Raw genomic sequence first — 20,259 nt, forward strand, 5'->3', positions numbered from 1 at the left:
TACTAGAAGGAACAACACATCCAAAGTCAATGGGGAACTGTGCAAAACACACACACACACACACACACACACATTCTCAGGCTGCTAATAATAATGAAGATTATGAGAAAGCAACAGCAGAGAAATTGAGCTACGGATGCACACACAGGCTGCCATTCTAACCCTAATGTGTGCTAATAATGAGCTCCCTCTCCGAAATAAAATAAGTGAACTCACATTGGAGGCAGCCAAAAGGGCAGGAATCCCCCCCCCAAACCCAAGGCCAAGCCAGGCATGAGAAGGCTGCTAATGGGTCAGGTGCGGCTGCCATTTTTGCACCCACCTCTGTCACACACATACACACCCAAAGAAGGGAAACTTGTTTTAAAGTTGGTGGGTGGGGATATGGGGAAACCGCAAAGGCACCCATGGGGCTGGGCAAGGCAGAAGGAGGGTAACAGGCAAGGTGCACCCACCATTTTTGCACCTGTCTCCACACATACTGCGAGAAAAGAACAAGCTGCCTGTGGCCAGTCTCCATTTTGCTATGTATATGTGTGTAAAAGAGAGGGGGGAGTCTGCCCAGGCCTGACAGGACATTCACGAGACCCACTTGACACAGGACAAGGCTTGTGGTTGTGCTAATGCCTCAGGAGGGTTGTGGCGCATAAAACTATAGCCCTCCATGGGTGGCAAAGGATCTCCTCCCTCTTTGCGTTCCAGCTCAGATCTGCAAAGGGTTTTACCTCTAGGTGTGGGGCTCTGCATTTGTGCGATGCAATCACTGCCACCTGTAATTTTTCACAATAACTTTGAACTGGGTTGGGTTTTTGTGGATGTGTGTAGTGTAATCTCTGCATTTTGGGTCCCAGATTCTGTGGTTTTCTGAGCGCCTAGCACCTTCCCTCAGAAACCTATGGCTTGTCTGCCTCCATTCCCTCTTCCCTCAGAGACTTACGGGGTGAGACATCTGGTGAGGAATGAAATGAGTCCTGGGATTGTTTCTGTGGAGAAATAAGACCCCTTTTCTCTCCCCTCAGACCAGACAAGGGATGTGAGCAAATTGAGCAGAGGCAATGCAGCCGTCCTCTAGCGGAGGCGTTTCCCCACCCTTTCCCCCTCCCCCACCATGAAGAGGCTAAATTAACACCAGGCTCAAAATGGCTGCCTTTATGCCAGGAGCTGCCTCTCCCTCTCTCCCTTTCTCTCTCTCCTCACGGGCTGGAGGGTCAGGGGAGCCTTTCCAAGGCCGTGGGCCTTTAGAGAGCCGCAGGAGTTGCCTCAGGATTTTGTTTTTTAATGGAGATCCAAAAGGTTCTCCTGCTCTCTCCCCTCCCCCCCCGGAGTAAGCCCTTCTCAATGGCCCTTCTAAACAGCTACCGTCTGAAATAAATTAATCACTACACATGCCTCGTTCTGAAATAAATTAATCACTATGCACACCTCACGAGTCCCCGAGGAATTTGGAAGGTTCCCCTAGATCAGGCATCCCCAAACTGCGGCCCTCCAGATGTTTTGGCCTACAACTCCCATGATCCCTAGCTAACAGGACCAGTGGACAGGGAAGATGGGAATTGTAGTCCAAAACATCTGGAGGGCCGAAGTTTGGGGGTGCCTGCCCTAGAGGATGGCTTGGAATTGCATTGCTGGGTGAAACTGCAAGATGGCCTTGTCCCTTTTCCTTGTTTCCTTAGGTTTCCCCTCAGCTATTGAAAAGGCATAGCTGCTTCTCTTTTACCACAGCTTTCCAAATCATTGTCTTGAGGAACTCTTGAAATCCACTATGTCCTGTCCACCCTTGACTATAGAAAGCAAATAACTCATCTTTCATCCCAGGTTTTTGATTTTTGCCTTGTTTTTGAGAAAACCATCAGTATTGCATCTTTGAAATATCTGCCAAGGTAGTAATTTATTTCACGTAAAACGTTTTTGTCTTAAATAAGCTAAACCTCTTGTCACATGCTTAGCATATTGCAACTTTATTTCTTGCAACTGATAGGTATCCTGTGAGGGGTCATTTTTTTATGCTACACCTCAAATTGAGAAAGCCCCAATATCTCATCTTTCCTCCTGTTTCACTGCCAGTCAGATCAGTCGGAAAGTCCCCCAAAACCGCCGTCATAGGTCCCTTGCCTCTGGAGAAGAGGACGGGTCCTGCAAGCCTAAATCTCAATTGGAATTGAACTGACCATGACAAGGGAATGATGTCTAGAGCCCTCACTTTCAGATCACACCCACCATGCCCAGTTGAGAAAACTAGGTCCAGAATGTGGACTGCCACATGCATTGAGCTGGTGACAGGTTGGTACATTCTCACGGTCGCCATGGCAGCCCTGAAGTCCTGAGCTACCCGACAGTCAGTCGCCTTGGCATGGGTGTTGAAGTCTTCCAACACAAGCAGTCTGGGAGTCCTCAACAGTCACCACCTCCAAAGCCAGCTGTCTCAGCTCAGGCAGGTAGGCTGCCAGGCAGCGAGGTAGGTGGCAAGCCAGCAGAATCTCTAATCTGTCCTGATTGCCCAATGCCCGGAACACAAACTCTACATCCCCCTCCCAACTGGATAGAGAGGCTGGAGAGAGAGAGATGGAATAACTCCAAAAGGGTGTGTGTGATCCTTCAGCAAAATTTATATAAGAGCCTCAGTTCTGGCTACGTGGGCACTTTCTCTTCCCAGCTACTCAGAGCTCCACAGGCCACCCACAACCTCCCCATGGATGCCCTCGGAGCAGCAGCCCTTTTCCTGGTCATCTGCCTCTCTTGCCTGACGGTCCTCTCAACATGGCGGCAGATTCACCGCAAAAGCCAGATGCCACCTGGACCAACTCCCCTCCCCTTCATCGGGAACCTGCTGCAAGTCAACACAAGTGATATGTGCCGTTCACTCATGAAGGTAACTTTCTATAATGTGTCAGTTTTCCACTCTCTGATTTGTTATTATAAAATCATTTTTATATATTGCTGATTAATGAAGTTACAGGTAGGTAGCCGTGTTGGTCTGACACAGTCAAAATGAAAATAAAAAATCCTTCCAGTAGCACCTTAGAGACCAACTAAGTTTGTCATAGGTATGAGCTTCCGTGTGCATGCACACTTCTTCAGATACAATGAAACAGAAGTCACCAGACCCTTATGTATAGTCAGAGGGTGGGTGTGGGGGGTGATGGGAATGGGTGATAGGAGTGGTAAAGCTGTTGATGACTGTTAACGACTGTTAACGACTGTTAACGATCCAATTGCAGTCATTAACAGTCATTAACAGTCCTGACAAGACAGAAGTACTGTTTGCGGGGGACAGGAGGTGGGCAGGAGTGGGGGACTCCCTGGTCCTGAATGGGGTAACTGTGCCCCTGAAAGGACCAGGTGCGCAGCCTGGGAGTCATTTTGGACTCACAACTGTCCATGGAGGCACAGGTCAATTCTGTATCCAGGGCAGCTGTTTATCAGCTCCATCTGGTACGCAGGCTGAAACCCTACCTGCCCGAGGACTGTCTCACCAGAGTGGTGCATGCTCTAGTTATCTCTCGCTTGGACTACTGCAATGCGCTCTATGTGGGGCTACCTTTGAAGGTGACCCAGAAACTACAATTAATCCAGAATGCGGCAGCTAGACTGGTGACCGGGAGCAGCCGCCGAGACCACATAACACCGGTCTTGAAAGACCTGCATTGGCTCCCAGTACGTTTCTGAGCACAATTCAAAGTGTTGGTGCTGACTTTTAAAGCCCTAAATGGCCTTGGTCCAGTATACCTGAAGGAGCATCTCACCTCCATCGCTCTGCCCAGACACTGAGGTCCAGTGCTGAGGGCCTTCTGAAGGTTCCCTCACTGCGAGAAGCAAAGCTACAGGGAACCAGGCAGAGGGCCTTCTCGGTAGTGGCACCCGCCCTGTGGAACGCCCTCTCACCAGATGTCAAAAAGAAAAACAACTACCAGAATTTTAGAGGACATCTGAAGGCAGCCCTGTTTAGGGAAGCTTTTAATCTTTAAGAAATTTGTGTATTTTAATATTTCTGTTGGAAGCCGCTCATAGTGGCTGGGGAAACCCAGCCAGATGGGCGGGGTATGAATAATAAATTGTTGTTGTTGTTGTTGTTTAGTCGTTTAGTCGTGTTTAGTCGTGTCCGACTCTTCGTGACCCCATGGACCATAGCACGCCATAATATTATTATTATAATATATTATTATATTCCATCATATTATCCAGCTTCTTATTCTTCTGCTGGTGGGCTGCTCTTGATTTCTAAGCCACCTCTGGGGCTAAAAAAGACCCCTAAGGCGGCTCACAAATAATAAACGCACACAACTGCAAAAGCAAACAACACAAACGATCATTTATATATATACACACACACAGAGAGTGTATACATTTTGTGAATCTTTGTACTTTCTTCCATTTACTGTATTTATTTCTCCCCAATTTGAACTATAGGTGATTTTCTTGAGTCTGAATGAGAGTACCCCTAAACCTTTTTAAAGAAAAAAAAAAGCTCTGTGTATATTAACAGCTATCAATTGGCCCTGAAATCTACCTATGTAAGTGGTGTAAACCAGCTGAATTTGGACAGGAAAAATATCAGCCATGAAGCAGGAGGGACAAAGTCCTGGGAGAACAAGACCCCTGTCTTAATCCAAGATCTTGTTCTCCCAGGCCTTTGTGTGGATCCAGATTCAGCTTGTTGGCACCAAGATTACAAGGCAATTTTATAACTGAAGCCAGCCAAGGTTTAACCACAAATCTGGTGATGGAGGAGAAGTTTTGTCATGATAGTCTGCTGGTGTCGTGTGGCTGTAGAGGTGGTTGAATCTGTTTCTCTCACGTTCTCATTTCGGTTTCCTGCACTGAAGGGGGTTGGGCTAGATGACCCTTGGGATACCCTTCCAACACTATAATTCCATGATACCAATCTTAAGTTCAGTTCACCACATTTCTTTATCAGTTTGCACGTTTTAAATCTGTCTGGACATTCAACAGAATTTTAGTGTGCATTTTTATATGAGCATATTATAAAAGCATTTTTATAGGCAATTCTGGCCTATATCCAGCTTTATCCAAGGAACTTTCCAAAATATAATGCATTTTTGTATGTTATTTTCACAAATATATGCCTTCGATGCACACTTTCATATACATTCTTTGGTTGGAGAAGTTCGTTGCAAAATTCGAGGAACTGTGGATTTAAAAGGAGAGTCCTTGTTTGGTTTGAATATTGTTTTCCAATAGGTTTGCATTATAATGTGAACAAAACCAAATTACTCCGTCATCCCTATGAGACACATACCATACTTTTCTGTCTATAAGACGCCCCCATGTATAAGATTCAAATTTGGGGGACTCAAATTTAAGAAAATGGGGGGGAGATGGCACAGAGTTGTTGAGCTTCTTTGGGGGGGGGGGTAATCCAGGGTTATTGAGCTTTCTTCTTTCTTTTGCATCGTAAAATCCACCTCCCATCTGTCCCATCGCTGGCAGAAGCTGCCAATCGCCCGCCCAACTGCTGGAGTGTCTGCCAATCAACACCACTCATTGACGCAGCAACCAATAACATGCATAATAACTACTGACAGCCACAGAAGCTACCAATCAAACACCTACCCTATGCAGTATCCATGTATAAGACAACCCCCACTTCTTAGCATGATTTTTAAAGAAAAATACACAGAAAATACGGTACATAGAGCAAAAGGGCTCAGTTTACCTTACAGTATTTGAGTAGCTTCCATTGTCCATTTAAGTTTGCAAACACAGACCAGCTGCCCAAAATCTGGCTGCTTTGTTCAACATGCCCAATGAATCCTGTCTCCTAGATAAGAGAATACAGTACAGTGGTACCTCGCAAACAAATGCCCTACAAGACGAATTTTTTGCAAGACGAATGCGTTTTGCGATCTGATGGTGATCTGATGGTGACTCGCAAGACGAATTCGTTTTGCAAAAAATTCATCTTGTGAATCGCGGTTTCTCATAGGAATGCATTGAAATTTAATTAATGTGTTCCTATGGGCGGAAAAAGAAATTTCAATGCATTCCTATGGGAAACCGTGATTTGCAAGATGAATTTTTTGCAAAATGAATTGACTCGTGGAACGAATTAAATTCGTCTTGCGAGGCACCACTGTACTGGCCTGGCAGGAATACTGGAGTCTGGTTAGACAGTGGTGGAAGCCACCTCTGGTCTGAGCTCTGACTTGCGATGGTTTGGGTACACCAGATGCTTATGGGATGAAAGCATATAATCATAGAGTTGGAAGAGACCTTCTACAAAACCTCACTTCCCTCGCTGAGTCGTTTTTGTCAACATTCTATTGTTTCAATTTTCCTCTGAGCATTCCATGATATCACAAGAGGTTAGCCCATGGCTTTTTTTCATCTGTAACTCGCTCAAACTCAGTTCCAGCACCTCTTAGATGGGCACCATTGCCATTATAAGGCAAGGGAGGTGTTCATGGTGAGTTCTGACACCTCCAGACCCTCCAAGTGTCTCTGTTTTCCAGGGACGTCCCTGATTTAGAGAAGCCATCCTGGTTTCTGATTTGATCCCGGAATATCACTATTTTCACTAGAGAAATGTTGGAGGGTATGGAGTTATCCGACTCCCGAGCCGTCTGACGGCAATCTTGTATAGGGGAGGTTTTTTTTAAAAAAAAATTCATGTTTTATTATGTTTTTATATATGTTGGAAGCTGCCCAGAGTGGCTGGGGCAACCCTGTAAGATGTGTGGGGTATAAATAGTAAAATTATCATTATGGAATGGGATGTCCCTGTTTTCATCAGAGAAATGTTGGAAGGTATGCAACTCTTTTTCTACAAAAATTCCACTGGGTCAGCTGATGCTAAGGAGGGTAGCCAGTTTTTAATCTTGCTTGTCTTCCTGAAAACCAACCTATTTGTTCCATCTGTCCATCCGATTTCACACAATGCCCTCCCCCTCTTTTCACAGATTCATGAGAAATATGGACCTGTCTACACCATCCACTTAGGGCCCCGCCGTGTTGTGGTCTTGTGTGGATACGATGCCGTGAAGGAGGCCCTGGTGAATCAGGCTGAAGAGTTCAGCGGCCGTGGAGAGCAAGCCGCATTTGACTGGATTTTCCGGGGTTACGGTGAGTCTCTTCTTGGGCAACCCTTGGCCAGAGAGCATCATTACTGGCATTTTTATAGGATTTCTAGTGAATTTAGCAATGGTCCTTCACGCAGTCCTGTGAAGATTTTTTTGCATACCCATTTTTCAGTGGGTCTGAGAAAGGGTTTCTCTAGGCAATTAAAATGAGTCATAGAAGAGATGGGATTTGCATTTTGATATCCAAAGCCAAGTAGAGAACCAATGATGTAATTTAGTGGCAGGGGCGTAGCCAGGATCAAAACTAGGGGGGGGGCAAGCCATGGTCGTTCAGGGGCGGGGCCAAGGCACGGAAGGGGAGGGGCCACGAAGTGGGCGGGGCTAAAGGGCCAGCGGGCCTGATGACATCGTGGCGGTGGCAGCAGCGGCCACCTTGTGCTTCTGGGGCTGGCAGCGTTGGCGGCTACCCTGCTTGGCTGGAGAGGACGGGAAGGTCGGGCAGGCGAGAGGGGGTGGCAGGGTGGGCGAGGGCGAGGCAAGACACGGCCGCAGCCACGACGGCTCCGAGGCGTTGCTGCATATCAGCATAATATTTCAACCATGTTGTGGGTTCAAGCCCCACCTTAGGAAAAAAATCCTGCATTGCAGGGGGTTGGACTAGATGACCCTTGTGGTCCCTTCCGACTACAATTCTATGATTCTATTGATATATTACCATAGCATATGCATCATTCTGCTTTCTTGAATTGTCCTACTCCTAGGCATAGCATCCAACTCCTAGAGGCCTAGGTGCCCCCCCCAATTACTGGTAAATACCGTATTTGAAAGAGTCATCCCCCCATGTTGGTGGGCTTTCTATGTGGGGCTTATCTGCCCCCCCATATTTTATTAAGGATGGAAGAGGGAGGGAAGGAAGGAAGAAATAGAGAGAGAGATAACTCATATTTGTGGGTGTCTCTGGATGACGCTGTGATGCTGGAACTCTGCAGCAAGAGGACGGGAGGGTCGGGCGGGGGGGGTGGCAGGGCGGGCGAGGGCGAGGCAAGGCATGGCCGCAGCCACGACGGCTCCGAGGCGTTGCTGCATATTGGCATAATATTTCAACCATGGTTCAAGCCCCACCTTAGGAAAAAAATCCTGCATTGCAGCGGGTTGGACAAGATGACCCTTGTGGTCCCTTCCGACTACAATTCTACCATTCTATTGATATATTACCATACCATATGCATCGTTCTGCTTTCTTGAATTGTCCTACTCCTAGGCATAGCAGCCAACTCCTAGAGGCCTAGGTGCCTCTCCCCCCCCCCAATTACTGGTAAATACCGTATTTGAAAGAGTCATCCCCCCATGTTGATGGGCTTTCTATGTGGGGCTTATCTGCCCCCCCCGTATTTTATTAAGGATGGAAGAGGGAGGGAAGGAAGGAAGAAATAGAGAGAGGGATAACTCATATTTGTGGGTGCCTCTGGGTGACGCTGTGATGCTGGAACTCTGCATGTACAGGAGCCTTGTAAGCAGCTTTCTCTCTGCTTGATTTACAGCAGGCACGTCCAACAGGTAGATTGTGATCTACCAGTAGATCACTGGATGTCTGTGGTAGATCACTGGTAGGTCACTGGCAGCCCTAAAAAAAGCTCACCCAAAATTTTCCTCCTCCCTCAAAAAAGTTGAACTATGACCTGAAGCCCTAAACAAAAATGGGCCTCCCTCCCTCCTAAAAGAAGCTCAACAAGTTTGACCTAAACCCCCAAAAACAGGGCTTCCCTTCCTTTAAAAAAACTCAACAGCTTTGACCTGAACCCCCCAAAAGGGGGTAGATCACCCCCAGTTTTAAACTCTGAGTAGATCAGAGTCTCTTGGGAGGTGGCCACCCCTGATTTACAGTATACAGATGCAGGAGGAGGGGCAGACTGGAACACCAATGCTTTTTATAAACATCACTGTGTCTGTCAAAGCTACAGCCCCCCCCCTTTCTTATTCACTTCTTTTTAGCCTTGCAGAGCCACCTTAGTCAAATTGAATCCTCTGAGTCTGCACCCTCATTAAATCGCCAATAGAACTCTTAATGCTCCTGAATGCTCATTAACAACTCCCACTTAAGAACAATAGGGTGAAATGGTCAGCTATCGAATCTTGCCTGGGGATATATGCTCCATTGTCTTAACTGCTTAATTACTGGTAGCCACTTTGCTTTATTTATTTGATGTGTTTTTGTTACTGCTGTGTGTCCCCCCCCCCCAGCAAGCGGAGACTTAGCTGCTCTTGCTAAAGCAAAGCCCTTTCCACTTCAGTTTTTGGAGGGGAAAAGTGCTGGTTATGGTCTGTAAAATACATTAATTTTTTTGCTTCTAGGGGGGGCAGCTGCCCCCTCCTGCCCCCCCTGCCTACACCCATGTTTAGTGGCTTTGCAAGTTTAAATGATCGTGCCTGCACTTGGAGAAAGCTCTGGGCTTTGCATGTGGCTTCCATCAGCTGATTGTCAGCTGTGTCTTTTCCTCTATTGTTCTCCCACCCACTCTTAAAGACCTCAACTGTCTTCACACACAAACACACCCACAAGAGAGAGAGAGAGAGAGAGAGAGAGAGAGAGAGAGAGAGAGAGAGAGAGAATGTGAGGCAAGGTCCGCAAACTAAGGCCCCGGGGCCGGATGCGGCCCAATTGCCTTCTAAATCCGGCCCGCAGACGGTCCAGGAATCAGCATGTTTTTACATGAGTAGAATGTGTCTTTTTATTTAAAATGCATCTCTGGGTTATTTGTGGGGCATAGGAATTCATTCATTTCCCCCCAAAAAATATAGTCCAGCCCCCCACAAGGTCTGAGGGACAGTGGACCGGCCCCCTGCTGAAAAGGTTTGCTGACCCCTGATGTGAGGGAACACTTACACTTAGAATGTTCTTCAAAGTGCTGAAATTGCAACTTTAAAAACCAGTCAACAAAGATTTCATTGGGGGGGGGATCTCCATCACTGTGTGTTTTCAGCCACATTCCCACTGAGTGCACATTCTCCTTCTCCTCCTTCCCTTTACTCCTCCTTTGCTTCTCAGGGGTTGCCTTCAGTAACGGGGAACGGGCTAAACAGCTACGCCGATTCTCCATCATGACGCTGAGGAATTTTGGGATGGGAAAGAGATCCGTCGAAGAGCGGATCCTGGAGGAAGCCCACTTCCTGCTGGAGTCCCTGAGGGCAACAAAAAGTGAGCTCAGTTTTGGTATCTTCAAGAAATGCTGCTTAAAGAGTTACAGGTAATAGTTAGAAACTGGACAGTTATCTGGGCATTTGAACGCTGATAACCTGAACCTTCTCACTGCATCAGTTGATTCCCGATTGTATGTTGGACATCCCCAAGGCTGCAAGGAGCAAGAGCTAAAAGTGCCACTCTCTGCTTTCCTCAGACAAAATAAACCAGACACACAATAGCAAAATGTGACCCAAGTGATCCAAGCATTAAAACTGACAAAGGTGAAAGTTATAAAAACTCAAAAGATATTAATGAACAATTAATATCTCGGCCCAAGATACCTGAAGGAGTGTCTCCAGCCCCATTGTTCAGCCCAGACACTGAGGTCCAGCTCCGAGGGCCTGCTGGTGGTTCCCTCCCCGCAAGAAGTGAGATTTCAGAGAACCAGGCAGAGGGACTCCTTGGTAGTGGCGCCCACCCTGTGGAATACCCTTCCATCAGATGTCAATGAAATAAACAACTATGTGACATTTTGAAGACATCTGAGGGCAGCCTTGTTTATGGAAGTTTTTAATGACTAATGTTTTAATGTATTTTTAATCTTTTGTTGGAAGCTGCCCAGAGTTGCTGGGGAGACCCAGCCAAATGGGTGGGGTAGAAATAATAATAATAATAATAATAATAATAATAATAATAATAATAATAAATTATTATTATTATTTCAGAATTATTTACTAAACTGAAAGACATCCCTCACAAAGATATGAAGGTCTTTTTTAATAGAATAAAACTACCCCATTTAGATGATATACAAAAACAAATGCTATTAACACCTATACTGTATCGGAGGCAAGAATTAAGCAAACTGTGCTTAAAATGACAGGTGGCAAAACACAATGATTGGATGGAATCGCCATTGAATGGTATAAGATCTATTGGTACCAAAACTTCATCAATTGTATGATGGGATACTTGATAAAGTATCAGCAATATGTAACCAAGCTTATATTACAGTTATTCCCAAACCAGATAAAGATGCAAGTTTTCAGTCTATAGCATATCTTTGATTAATGTTGATACAAATATTTTACAGCAATTATCAAGGATGACAGATCAACTTTATAAAAAAACAAGACAAGGAGAAGCTGCAGATAATATTAGATTAGTGGTGGATTTGGTAGATTAAAATAAAAATCAAGGCCAGTTTGTAATCCTATCACTTGACACTGAAAAGGCTTTTCATAAAATTTATGAACAACTTTAATTAAATTTGGATTTCCTTTGGACTTTATAAAATGGATTAAAGTAATGTACGAGGCACCTACCGGTACCTCAAGAGTCAAAGTGTATGGTATTATGTCTGCCACCTTTCCTCTCGTCATTGCTTTCTAATATTTGCTTAGATCGCTTGGTTTGTGCCATTATATAACATGGTGAGATTCATGAGGTGGTTCATAAAACACTTGAATATAATTTAGTTTTATTCGCAGATGACATACTTTTGTTTATTTCAAAACCTCAGAATAGTATTCCTATCTTGATGCAAATGATAGATGCTTTTGGTAAAATACCTGGTTATTCTATTAACTGGTCCAAATCGGAATGGATTGGAATAACACTTGTAGTTTAATGTTGAATTCTGGACACAATTGAGATGAAAAAGATTTTGATTATTTTAAAAGATACAGGAGGAAATTGTTAACAAAAGGACCCACAAAGGGGAGGAGGGAAGTTCAGGAGATTCTTTGGAATCTTGTTTTTATGTTGGTTGTTGGATAATTGATTGTAAAAAAAGCTGAACTGAAAAATTAAATAAATTTTAAAAAACCACAAATTGGAATTGATGCCAGTAGGTCAAAAATTTGATTGCACATTCATTAAAGGAATATCAATTTAGGATTTGTTCCGAATCTGTTAAATACCTAGGCATCTTAATAACAAGAGATATAACACAGTTAGTTACTGTTAATATATATATATATTTCTAGGTGCGCCTTTTGACCCCACCTACGTCCTGAGCCGTTCAGTGTCCAACGTGATCAGCTCCATTGCCTTTGGCAACCGCTTTGAATATGAAGATAAGGAGTTCCTCTTCTTGCTCAGCATTTCGCTGGAAATCTTCCAGTTTACTTCCACCGCTTGGGGACAGGTAAGTGGAGGAGAGGGGGAGAACTTTCAGCATGAGATTGTGAATAATGCAATTTCTCGTAATCTGCTCAAGGCACAGCATGCAGGGCAGCCAGCGGCAGGTGGGGCCTTGTCATTACCCCAAAGGCCATCAGTGGTCAAGGCACAGAGTTAGAAGCAGCAGCAGTGCCAGCTAAGGAGCCAGACCACATTCAGGGGTCTGAGTGAGCCTGACCAATAGAAGCCCACAGCACAAGCTCCCATAGCACCAGGGACTGTAGAACCACAGCAGGACCAGGACCCTCGCAGGTGCCTTTCACAAATGAACCAAATATCTCTCCCAGTATTTCACAGGAACTGCACCAAGAGAGGAGAAACTAAGTTCTCCACAAGTGGGCAGAACCTGGGAAAGGCTTGAAAATGTTTTGCTATTTGTTGGAGCAAGCGTCTCACTCTGAGCTCTCCGTGGTGCTGCAATTCCTGTTCTGCCTTAATCCAGCCAGAGCAACTTTTCAATGTTCTTCAAACAGAGTTTATCCCAGATTGAGACACTGAAGCTGCTGGCTTTGTAAGCAATTCATCCACACAGCCTGATTCTTCCTCCAAATTGCCTTCCTCCAAATTGCCAGGTGGGGCCTTGTCATTACCCCAAAGTCCAGCAGTGGTCAAGACACAGGGTTAGAAGCTGCAGCATCACCAGCTAAGGAGCTAGATCAAATTCAGGGGTCTGAGTGAGCCTGACCAGAAAAGCTAATATTACAGTCTTCCATACCAGCAGAAACTACGTAAGTTCTCCACAAGTGGGCAGAACTTGGGAAAAGCTTTAAAATGGTTTTGATATCTGTTGGAGCAAGCGTCTCACTCTGAGCTCTCCATGGTGCTGAAACTCCTTATCTGCCTTGCTCTTTGGTCAGGCTCTGAGCAAGTTTACAATGTTGCTTCAACCACAGCAAATCTCAGATTGAGGCACTGAAGCTGCTGGCTTTGTAAGTAATTCCTCCTCACCCCCTGATTCTTCCTCCAAGTTGCCTTCCTTGTCACTCAAAGAGGAGAAGTAAGGCCCTGAGGTTGTGTCTGTGACACGTTTATGGCTTAGTCAGCACCAATTTATATCTGGGTGGAGTCAGGAGTTCCCTCTGTCTGTTCTTCTTGGAGAGACACTTCTCCAGCCTCCCTTTTCAAGCCACCTGTTTCTTCCAAACCTTCCATGATAATGAGGAACCAAGGGAGGGAGGAACTCCTGCTTCTTCCTGCCCCCCAAATCCATTTCATCTTACTTTGTTCAATATCTGTTCTCTCTCTTCCTCCCCCTAACTCTGCATTCCTCCAAACCCAACACACACAGCTCTACGACATGTTCTCGGGCATCATGCAGCACCTGCCTGGCCCACAAGATAAAACCTTCAAGAAGGTGTCGGGTCTGAAGGAGTTCATTAAAAGGAAGGTAAAAGAAAACATGGAGACCCTGGACCCCAACAACCCTCGGGATTTCATTGATTGCTTCCTAGTGAAAATGCAGCAGGTAAGATTATGTTCTTCTAAGGACTATGATCAATTTCTCCATAAGGAAAGTTTGTAGACCCTGCACCCACTGGGAGGATACTGTAACTAAAGCAAATTCAGACACAGGAAGAAAAATGTTGGAGGATTCAGGACAGATCAAAGAAAGTATTTCTTCATGCAGCATTTGATTAAACTCCCCCTCCACCCACCCATCTGTTTCCCACAAAATCATTGGGCTGCTTTTCAGCACTCCACAACTGTCCCTTCCCCCTCATTGGATTGAGCATGACATCACTGCAGCTCAGCCAATCAGTAGGGGGGGCGGAGAGCTTTATAGAGAGGAGGCAGGCAGATTTTAGCCTATCCCAAGAAATAATAAGTGAATACGTTTTCTTCTGGCTAGGAAAAGGAAAACCCAAACTCAGAGTTCTTCCTAGAGAACCTGGTTTCTACAACAGCTAACCTCTTCTTCGCTGGCACAGAAACGGTCAGCACCACCTTGCGCTATGGCTTCCTGCTTCTGCTGAAATACCCGGAGGTTCAAGGTGAATGTGGAGAGGGGTGAGAAGGAGGGTGGAGAGATGTGTCCTTGCCTTCCTATGGGAGGGTCCCTCTTTGTTTTCCCAGCTATGAGCTGGGATCCTTCTTTAGCTCCCTGGAAGGTGCAAATAGCACTTTTGGTCTCATCCTGCTGATTTCTCAACAGAGAAAGTCCACGAAGAGATTGACCGGGTGATTGGCTCGAATCGCACTCCCAACATGGATGACCGTCCCCTGATGCCCTACACGGAGGCTGTGATCCACGAGATCCAGAGATTCGCTGACATGCTCCCCTTGGGGGTAGCAAGGCGTGTGACCCGTGATACCCAGTTCCGGGGATACACCATTCCCAAGGTACTGTGGTTCTATTAATTCCTCAGACTTACACTCCACCCTTCCAGATATAGTTTGTGGCTCAGTGAAGTTCCCCAAGCACATCTGTTCTACCTGTCCTTACCCTATGAGTGATAATAATCAGGGAGACAGAGGCACCACACCAAGGGCGGTGTCCCAGAAGTGGGGAACGGTCACTGTAAATAATAAAAAAATATTATTATTATCACACCTCAGGGTAAGTGGAAAGACAGTTCTCTTGCATTGCCAATGGCAATAATAATAATAATAATAATAATAATAATAATAATAATAATAATAAATTTATTGTTTATACCCCGCCAGTCTGGCTGAGTTTCCCCAGCCACTCAGTGACCTTGTATTGTTTGTTAATGGCCCTAGCTTGGCCAGGTTATTCTGCATAGGCTAGCCCAGGAACTCCTATTCAGCTCTCTCCCAAATAATCAAAAACCTGCCATTTACTAATTTATAAAGTTTAGGGAGCTCACCCACCCCCCAAAAAACTATAATAGTAATTTCTTGCCCACGAGAAGAATATTCCATTTCTCCCCTCTCTTCTCATTTCTCTCCCTCTCTTGTTCAGGGAACTGAAGTGTTTGCTTTGCTGGGATCCGTGCTGAGAGACCCCAAACATTTTGCAAGACCAGACATGTTTGACCCACAACATTTCCTGGATGGGAATGGGCAGTTCAAGAAGAATGACGCTTTTATGCCATTCTCTACTGGTGAGTCCTCAGCAGCCGCTTGGCAGTTTACAGCAAAGAGTATCCTAACATAGTCAACCAACTGAAGTGAGAAGAATTAGCCAGAAAGTGTTGATGATGATGATGTACCCCTGTCTCTCCAAACAGTATCTCAAATTGCCTTCTACAGAAAAATCCATTTTTGAACCATGCACACCAAAATTGTTTTTATTATTTATTAAATTTGTATATTTATTATTTATTAAATTTGCTTTCCTCCTCCTTCCTAGGGAAACGTTATTGCTTTGGAGAGCAGCTGGCCCGAATGGAACTTTTCTTCTTCTTCACCAGCATCCTGCAGAACTTCCGCTTAAAATCTCCTGTCCCTCCTGAAAAGATCGACATGTCTCCCATGCTGGTTGGTTTTGCCACCGTTCCACGTTTCTATGAAATGTGTGCCATTCCCTTGTGAAGGCAGACAGGTGTCTTGAACAAGCGGAGGACTGTTGTCACCCACCTTGGCTGCCCCAAGTGCAAAAGTTGGAGAGAGCTTGAACTCATGAAGGGCCAGAACAGGTTGACCCTCCCACCTCCAGAATCTTTCTTTTTAAGCTCCATGATCTCTGTTTCCATCCCGATTCTGCCGGGATCAGAATGCGGCCAGGATCTCATCCGCTCAGGTATTTGAGGACTAGAACAGCCTCATTTGTAGGTTGGGGACACACACACACACCCCACACACAAATTTATGCCAGGGGCAGAAGGGGCTCCATGCTGACGATTTCCTTTGCTTCTGTAGATAACCTTAGCATAAGTATCTTAACGCGTGTCTACTCAAAAGTAAGTCCCATTTGAATTCAGTGGAGGTTACTCCCTAGGCGGATATAAGATTTATTTCAGGTTTATAACTAACCTTGAATTGAATTTAGTGAGGCTTGCTTCAAGGAAAGTAAGTGTAGGATTACACTATTAAAGTGAGAGCATGTTTACTCGCAGGTAAACTCCATCCCCAAGATCTGCATTACAGGATCCCTAAAAAGTTTACTAAATTAATATATGTCAGATGTTTTCAAGTTTATGCAATATAGATGATAATATCAGGGACTGCTGTTTATGGACAATTTCTCAGTGCCTTTAAAAGCTGCATACCGGAAATCAACTGATGGAGCTACTCCTTGTTGCAGTGATGGAAACAACTTCACCTGCTGAAGGCAAACAGCTTCTGTCTATGAAAGAGCAACAAACCTATCAAAACGCAATTGACAAGTTTCCCAAGAATATATATTTATTTGGAAACTGCTACTCCCCCCCCCTCTTTACAAAAGACACAGAAAAATGTTACAGATAACACATCTAAAGAAAGGATAATTTGCAAGTCAATTGTATAAAAAAGGGCAGCTGCATGCACACTCTATAAACATTTGCAAAATATTTTTATTTTGCTGCGCTCGCTGGGGCACCCCTGGGGGGGCCGGCGCCCTGTGTTTGATATATGATTGGCCGGGGGGGGGGGAGAAGGTGATCTCACCTAGGGCGCAAAAAACCCTAGCACCGGCCCTGAATACGATACAATGTAACAAGTAAAAATAAGATGACTTCAAAGTCCAGACTTTCCGTTTAAGGCCAAAATCGCTCTAGAGAAGAAACTGTTCTTGAGAGGGCTCGTTCTTGCCTGCATTGTTCTGTATCTCCGTCCCGATGGCAGGACCTTGAAGAAACGGTGACCAGGATGCGATGGACCTCTTGATATGTTGGAAGAGGAAGAGTGGGAGTGTGGTGACGAAGAGGGAAGAAGAAGGGTGTGGGGCCAGGATAGTGGTGGTTTAGGTTAGGCTTAGGATAACTTGAAGTTAAAGTCTGACAGAGTTAATGTATAACTGTAACTAAGCTTGTAAACTTATGCATTGTTAAGAAAAGAAAAAACTATGTTCTCAAGAAAATAAAATTCATCTTCTTTTTGTGTCAAAGAGTATCGTCTTGGTTACTCCAGCAGCGTATTATTATTCCAGCAGCAGGTGGAGACTCAGAATAGGGCAAAACTTACCTAAGGAAAAGGGGATAGTTTGTGTCCTAGAGTCACACAGGAAGGGCAGTATGGTGAAAACCTAGAGTGCCACAAGTTTGCCAGGGTGATATGGCAGACTGATACAGTGGGGATCTGAGTTGAGGGAGTCCCTGTTCTGTAGGCAAGAGGTTGTTCATTCAAATAGCCCTGAGTGTTTGTGAGATCAGGCCACGAAAGCTGGAATTAGACTCTCTTTACTGAGAAGCCCAGAATTGAGGGGTTTATTTTAAGGCGTAAGGAATTGAGTGGGGATTGCTTTACCCCTGTACCCTTTCGTCTCGTAATCTAATCAACGTCGGCGAGGGGGTTCGTCGCACTCCTCCTGAGGCCGGAAGAACATCGGCCGGCTATTATTTTATTGATTTAATATGCTCTACACCGCTTTGAGGTTTTTATTAAAAATATAAAGCGGTATAGAAATTAAAACAAACAAACAAACAAACAAACTTCCTGGTGAGTACCGGCACCTTTTCTTTCTAGAAAGAAAGAAAAAAAGCACTGAGCCCATCCATTCATGGGAGCTTCTTTTTCTTAGCTTTCTGGCTATATTCTATTGGTTCTGCTCTCACTGAACCCATCTCTGTTTAAGAATTTATTTATTTATTTTAAGATTCAAATTACCCAGTAATTCTAAGATACTGTCATTAACTGGATTTCTTGAATTACAACGTTGGCTATAGAAAGCAAATAACTGCACTTTTGTTCATCCCTGGTTTTTGGGGTTTTTTGCCTTGTTTTCGTAGCAACCCTCAGTATTGCATTTTTAAAATAACTGCCAAGCTAGTAATTTCTCTTGCATTGCCCCTTCTCAAAACATATTCATCTTCAATAAGCTAAAGGTCTCTCTGCATGTTTAGTGTCATGCAGCTTATTTCTTGTTAATGGTCATTTTTCTGCTGTCCCTCCAGTTGAAAAGCCGCAAGATCAAATATTTCCTCCTGTTTCTCTGTTCTGTTATCTTCCTCACACTTCTATTTATAAAACACTGCTCAAATCACTGCTGTAAACGCTTCTCACAAAGTTCTAATGTCATATGCTGTCCCCGTGTTGTGAATAAATAAATCACAGGTTTCCCTTAGGACCTGTCCTTTGACTCCCAATTCCTGTAGATCATTTGCATCTAAGTTCCATATCCTATCTCTTATTGACACATTCTATACTTACAGGGGCATGATCAAGAAGAAGTTTGATTCCGGGTTTCCAGTTATGTCACAAGTCAATGGTGGTTGCTCCTTGCTGCCCTCTGCGGGCAGCAAGGAGGTTCAGGCAGGGGAAAGCCAGGATTTACAGTATGAGGCAAAAATTCCGGCAATGCCCTCCAGTTTGGTCTGGGGAACTCACTGTATCCCACTGTGCTGTGCAAGCCTGTGTCTGCCAACTTGAAAGGCAGAGTGGGTGCAACCTGGGAGTGTGTCCCTGCCATAGATGAGCCTCTGTCTCTGGCATGATTTGTGGTTGGTTCCTCTATAATTTGGACAATTGGCATGAATCAAGAGGCACTCCTGGACCGACATATGCTAATGGGCTGCAATCAGTCAGCTGCCGAAAGGACTAGGCTTGGGTCTTTGAAAGTATCTGAATGTTTTCTTTGGAGCTTGAGAACCCTTACAATAGCTGGAAAAGGAAGGGGGGGGCAAGGAGCTTTGTGCTTCTTTATGGTTTTCAAATGGTCTCCTTTCCTCTTGTCCTCCCCTGCAAAATGAAAGAGATGTGTGTAGCCGCTGTTATGTTATTTTGTTTGTTACTTCAGAAAAGAGGGGGGAGGCTTTCGATTTATGCTCAACAAGGAATTTAACAAGGTTTTACTATGCCCTCATCCCCAACCAAGGCTGAATGGACTTTATTTGAAATGATTCCTGGACTGGACTAGGAGTGCTGATGGAGTAATGCAGTGAAAAAAAGAATGAACTGCTGCTGAACAGATCTGGCAAAGAGGCTGAATTTGAGGGAGAAAGAGGCTGAATTTGAGGGCCTTCTGAAGGTTCCCTCGCTGTGAGAAGTCAAGTTACAGGGAACCAGGCAGAGGGCGTTCTTGGTAGTGGCACCCGCCCTGTGGAACGCCCTCCCATCAGATGTCAAAAAGAAAAACAACTACCAGACTTTTAGAGGGCATCTGAAGGCAGCCCTGTTTAGGGAAGCTTTTCATCTTTAAGAAATTAGTGTATTTTAATATTTAATATTTATGTTGGAAGCCGCCCAGAGTGGCTGGGGAAGCCCAGCCAGATGGGCGGGGTATAAATAATAAATTATTATTATTATTATTATTATTATTATTATTATTATTATTATTATTTCTAATTGTGTGCCAAGGAAGAACTCCAGAGCAGAATTTTAATGGCAGAGTTTGGATATGCTCTCTGTAAGTTCTTTATGGCTGCAGCTTGTACGCTAGTTGGTAAACAGTGGAAGGAGTGGAATGTGAACTTGTACTATCCAGATAAACACTGCAAAGAACCGAATAATTTGCTGTTGTTGATTAGTCGTTTAGTCGTGTCCGACTCTTCGTGACCCCATGGACCAGAGCATGCCAGGCACTCCTGTCTTGCACTGCCTCCCGCAGTTTGGTCAAGCTCAGGTTGGTAGCTTTGAGAACACTGTCCAACCATCTTGTCCTCTGTCATCCCCTTCTCCTAGTGCCCTCAATATTTCCCAACATCAGGGTCTTTTCCAGGGAGTCTTCTCTTCTCATGAGGTGGCACTCATGGCTGATTTCCTTCAGCACTCAGGGCTGATTTCCTTAAGAATAGATAGGTTTGATCTTCTTGCAGT

The 20,259-nt window shown here is 44.9% G+C and overlaps 1 protein-coding gene across 1 annotated transcript; it reads left to right on the forward strand.

The window, feature by feature from the left end:
* Nucleotides 1-2,627: 2,627 nt before the first annotated feature.
* LOC118086687 (cytochrome P450 2A13-like) lies at nucleotides 2,628-17,392 on the forward strand. The gene is made up of 9 exons (XM_035118611.2): nucleotides 2,628-2,869; nucleotides 6,918-7,080; nucleotides 10,084-10,233; nucleotides 12,207-12,367; nucleotides 13,691-13,867; nucleotides 14,252-14,393; nucleotides 14,555-14,742; nucleotides 15,326-15,467; nucleotides 15,716-17,392. Exons 1-9 carry the CDS (start codon nucleotides 2,690-2,692, stop codon nucleotides 15,895-15,897), a joined length of 1,485 nt encoding a protein of 494 aa, XP_034974502.1. The 5' UTR covers nucleotides 2,628-2,689; the 3' UTR covers nucleotides 15,898-17,392.
* The last annotated feature ends 2,867 nt before the right edge of the window (nucleotides 17,393-20,259 follow it).

This window comes from Zootoca vivipara, chromosome 6 (genome assembly GCF_963506605.1).
Source record: "Zootoca vivipara chromosome 6, rZooViv1.1, whole genome shotgun sequence".
NCBI classification, from domain to species: Eukaryota; Metazoa; Chordata; class Lepidosauria; order Squamata; family Lacertidae; genus Zootoca; species Zootoca vivipara.

Excerpts from the sequence above, each read along its gene's own strand:
- LOC118086687 (XM_035118611.2), top strand. The coding sequence starts at position 2,690 with ATGGATGCCCTCGGAGCAGCAGCCCTTTTCCTGGTCATCTGCCTCTCT. Across the intron at positions 14,394-14,554 it reads GAAATACCCGGAGGTTCAAG|AGAAAGTCCACGAAGAGATT; the intron begins GTGAATGTGGAG and ends ATTTCTCAACAG. Across the intron at positions 14,743-15,325 it reads GGGGATACACCATTCCCAAG|GGAACTGAAGTGTTTGCTTT; the intron begins GTACTGTGGTTC and ends TCTCTTGTTCAG.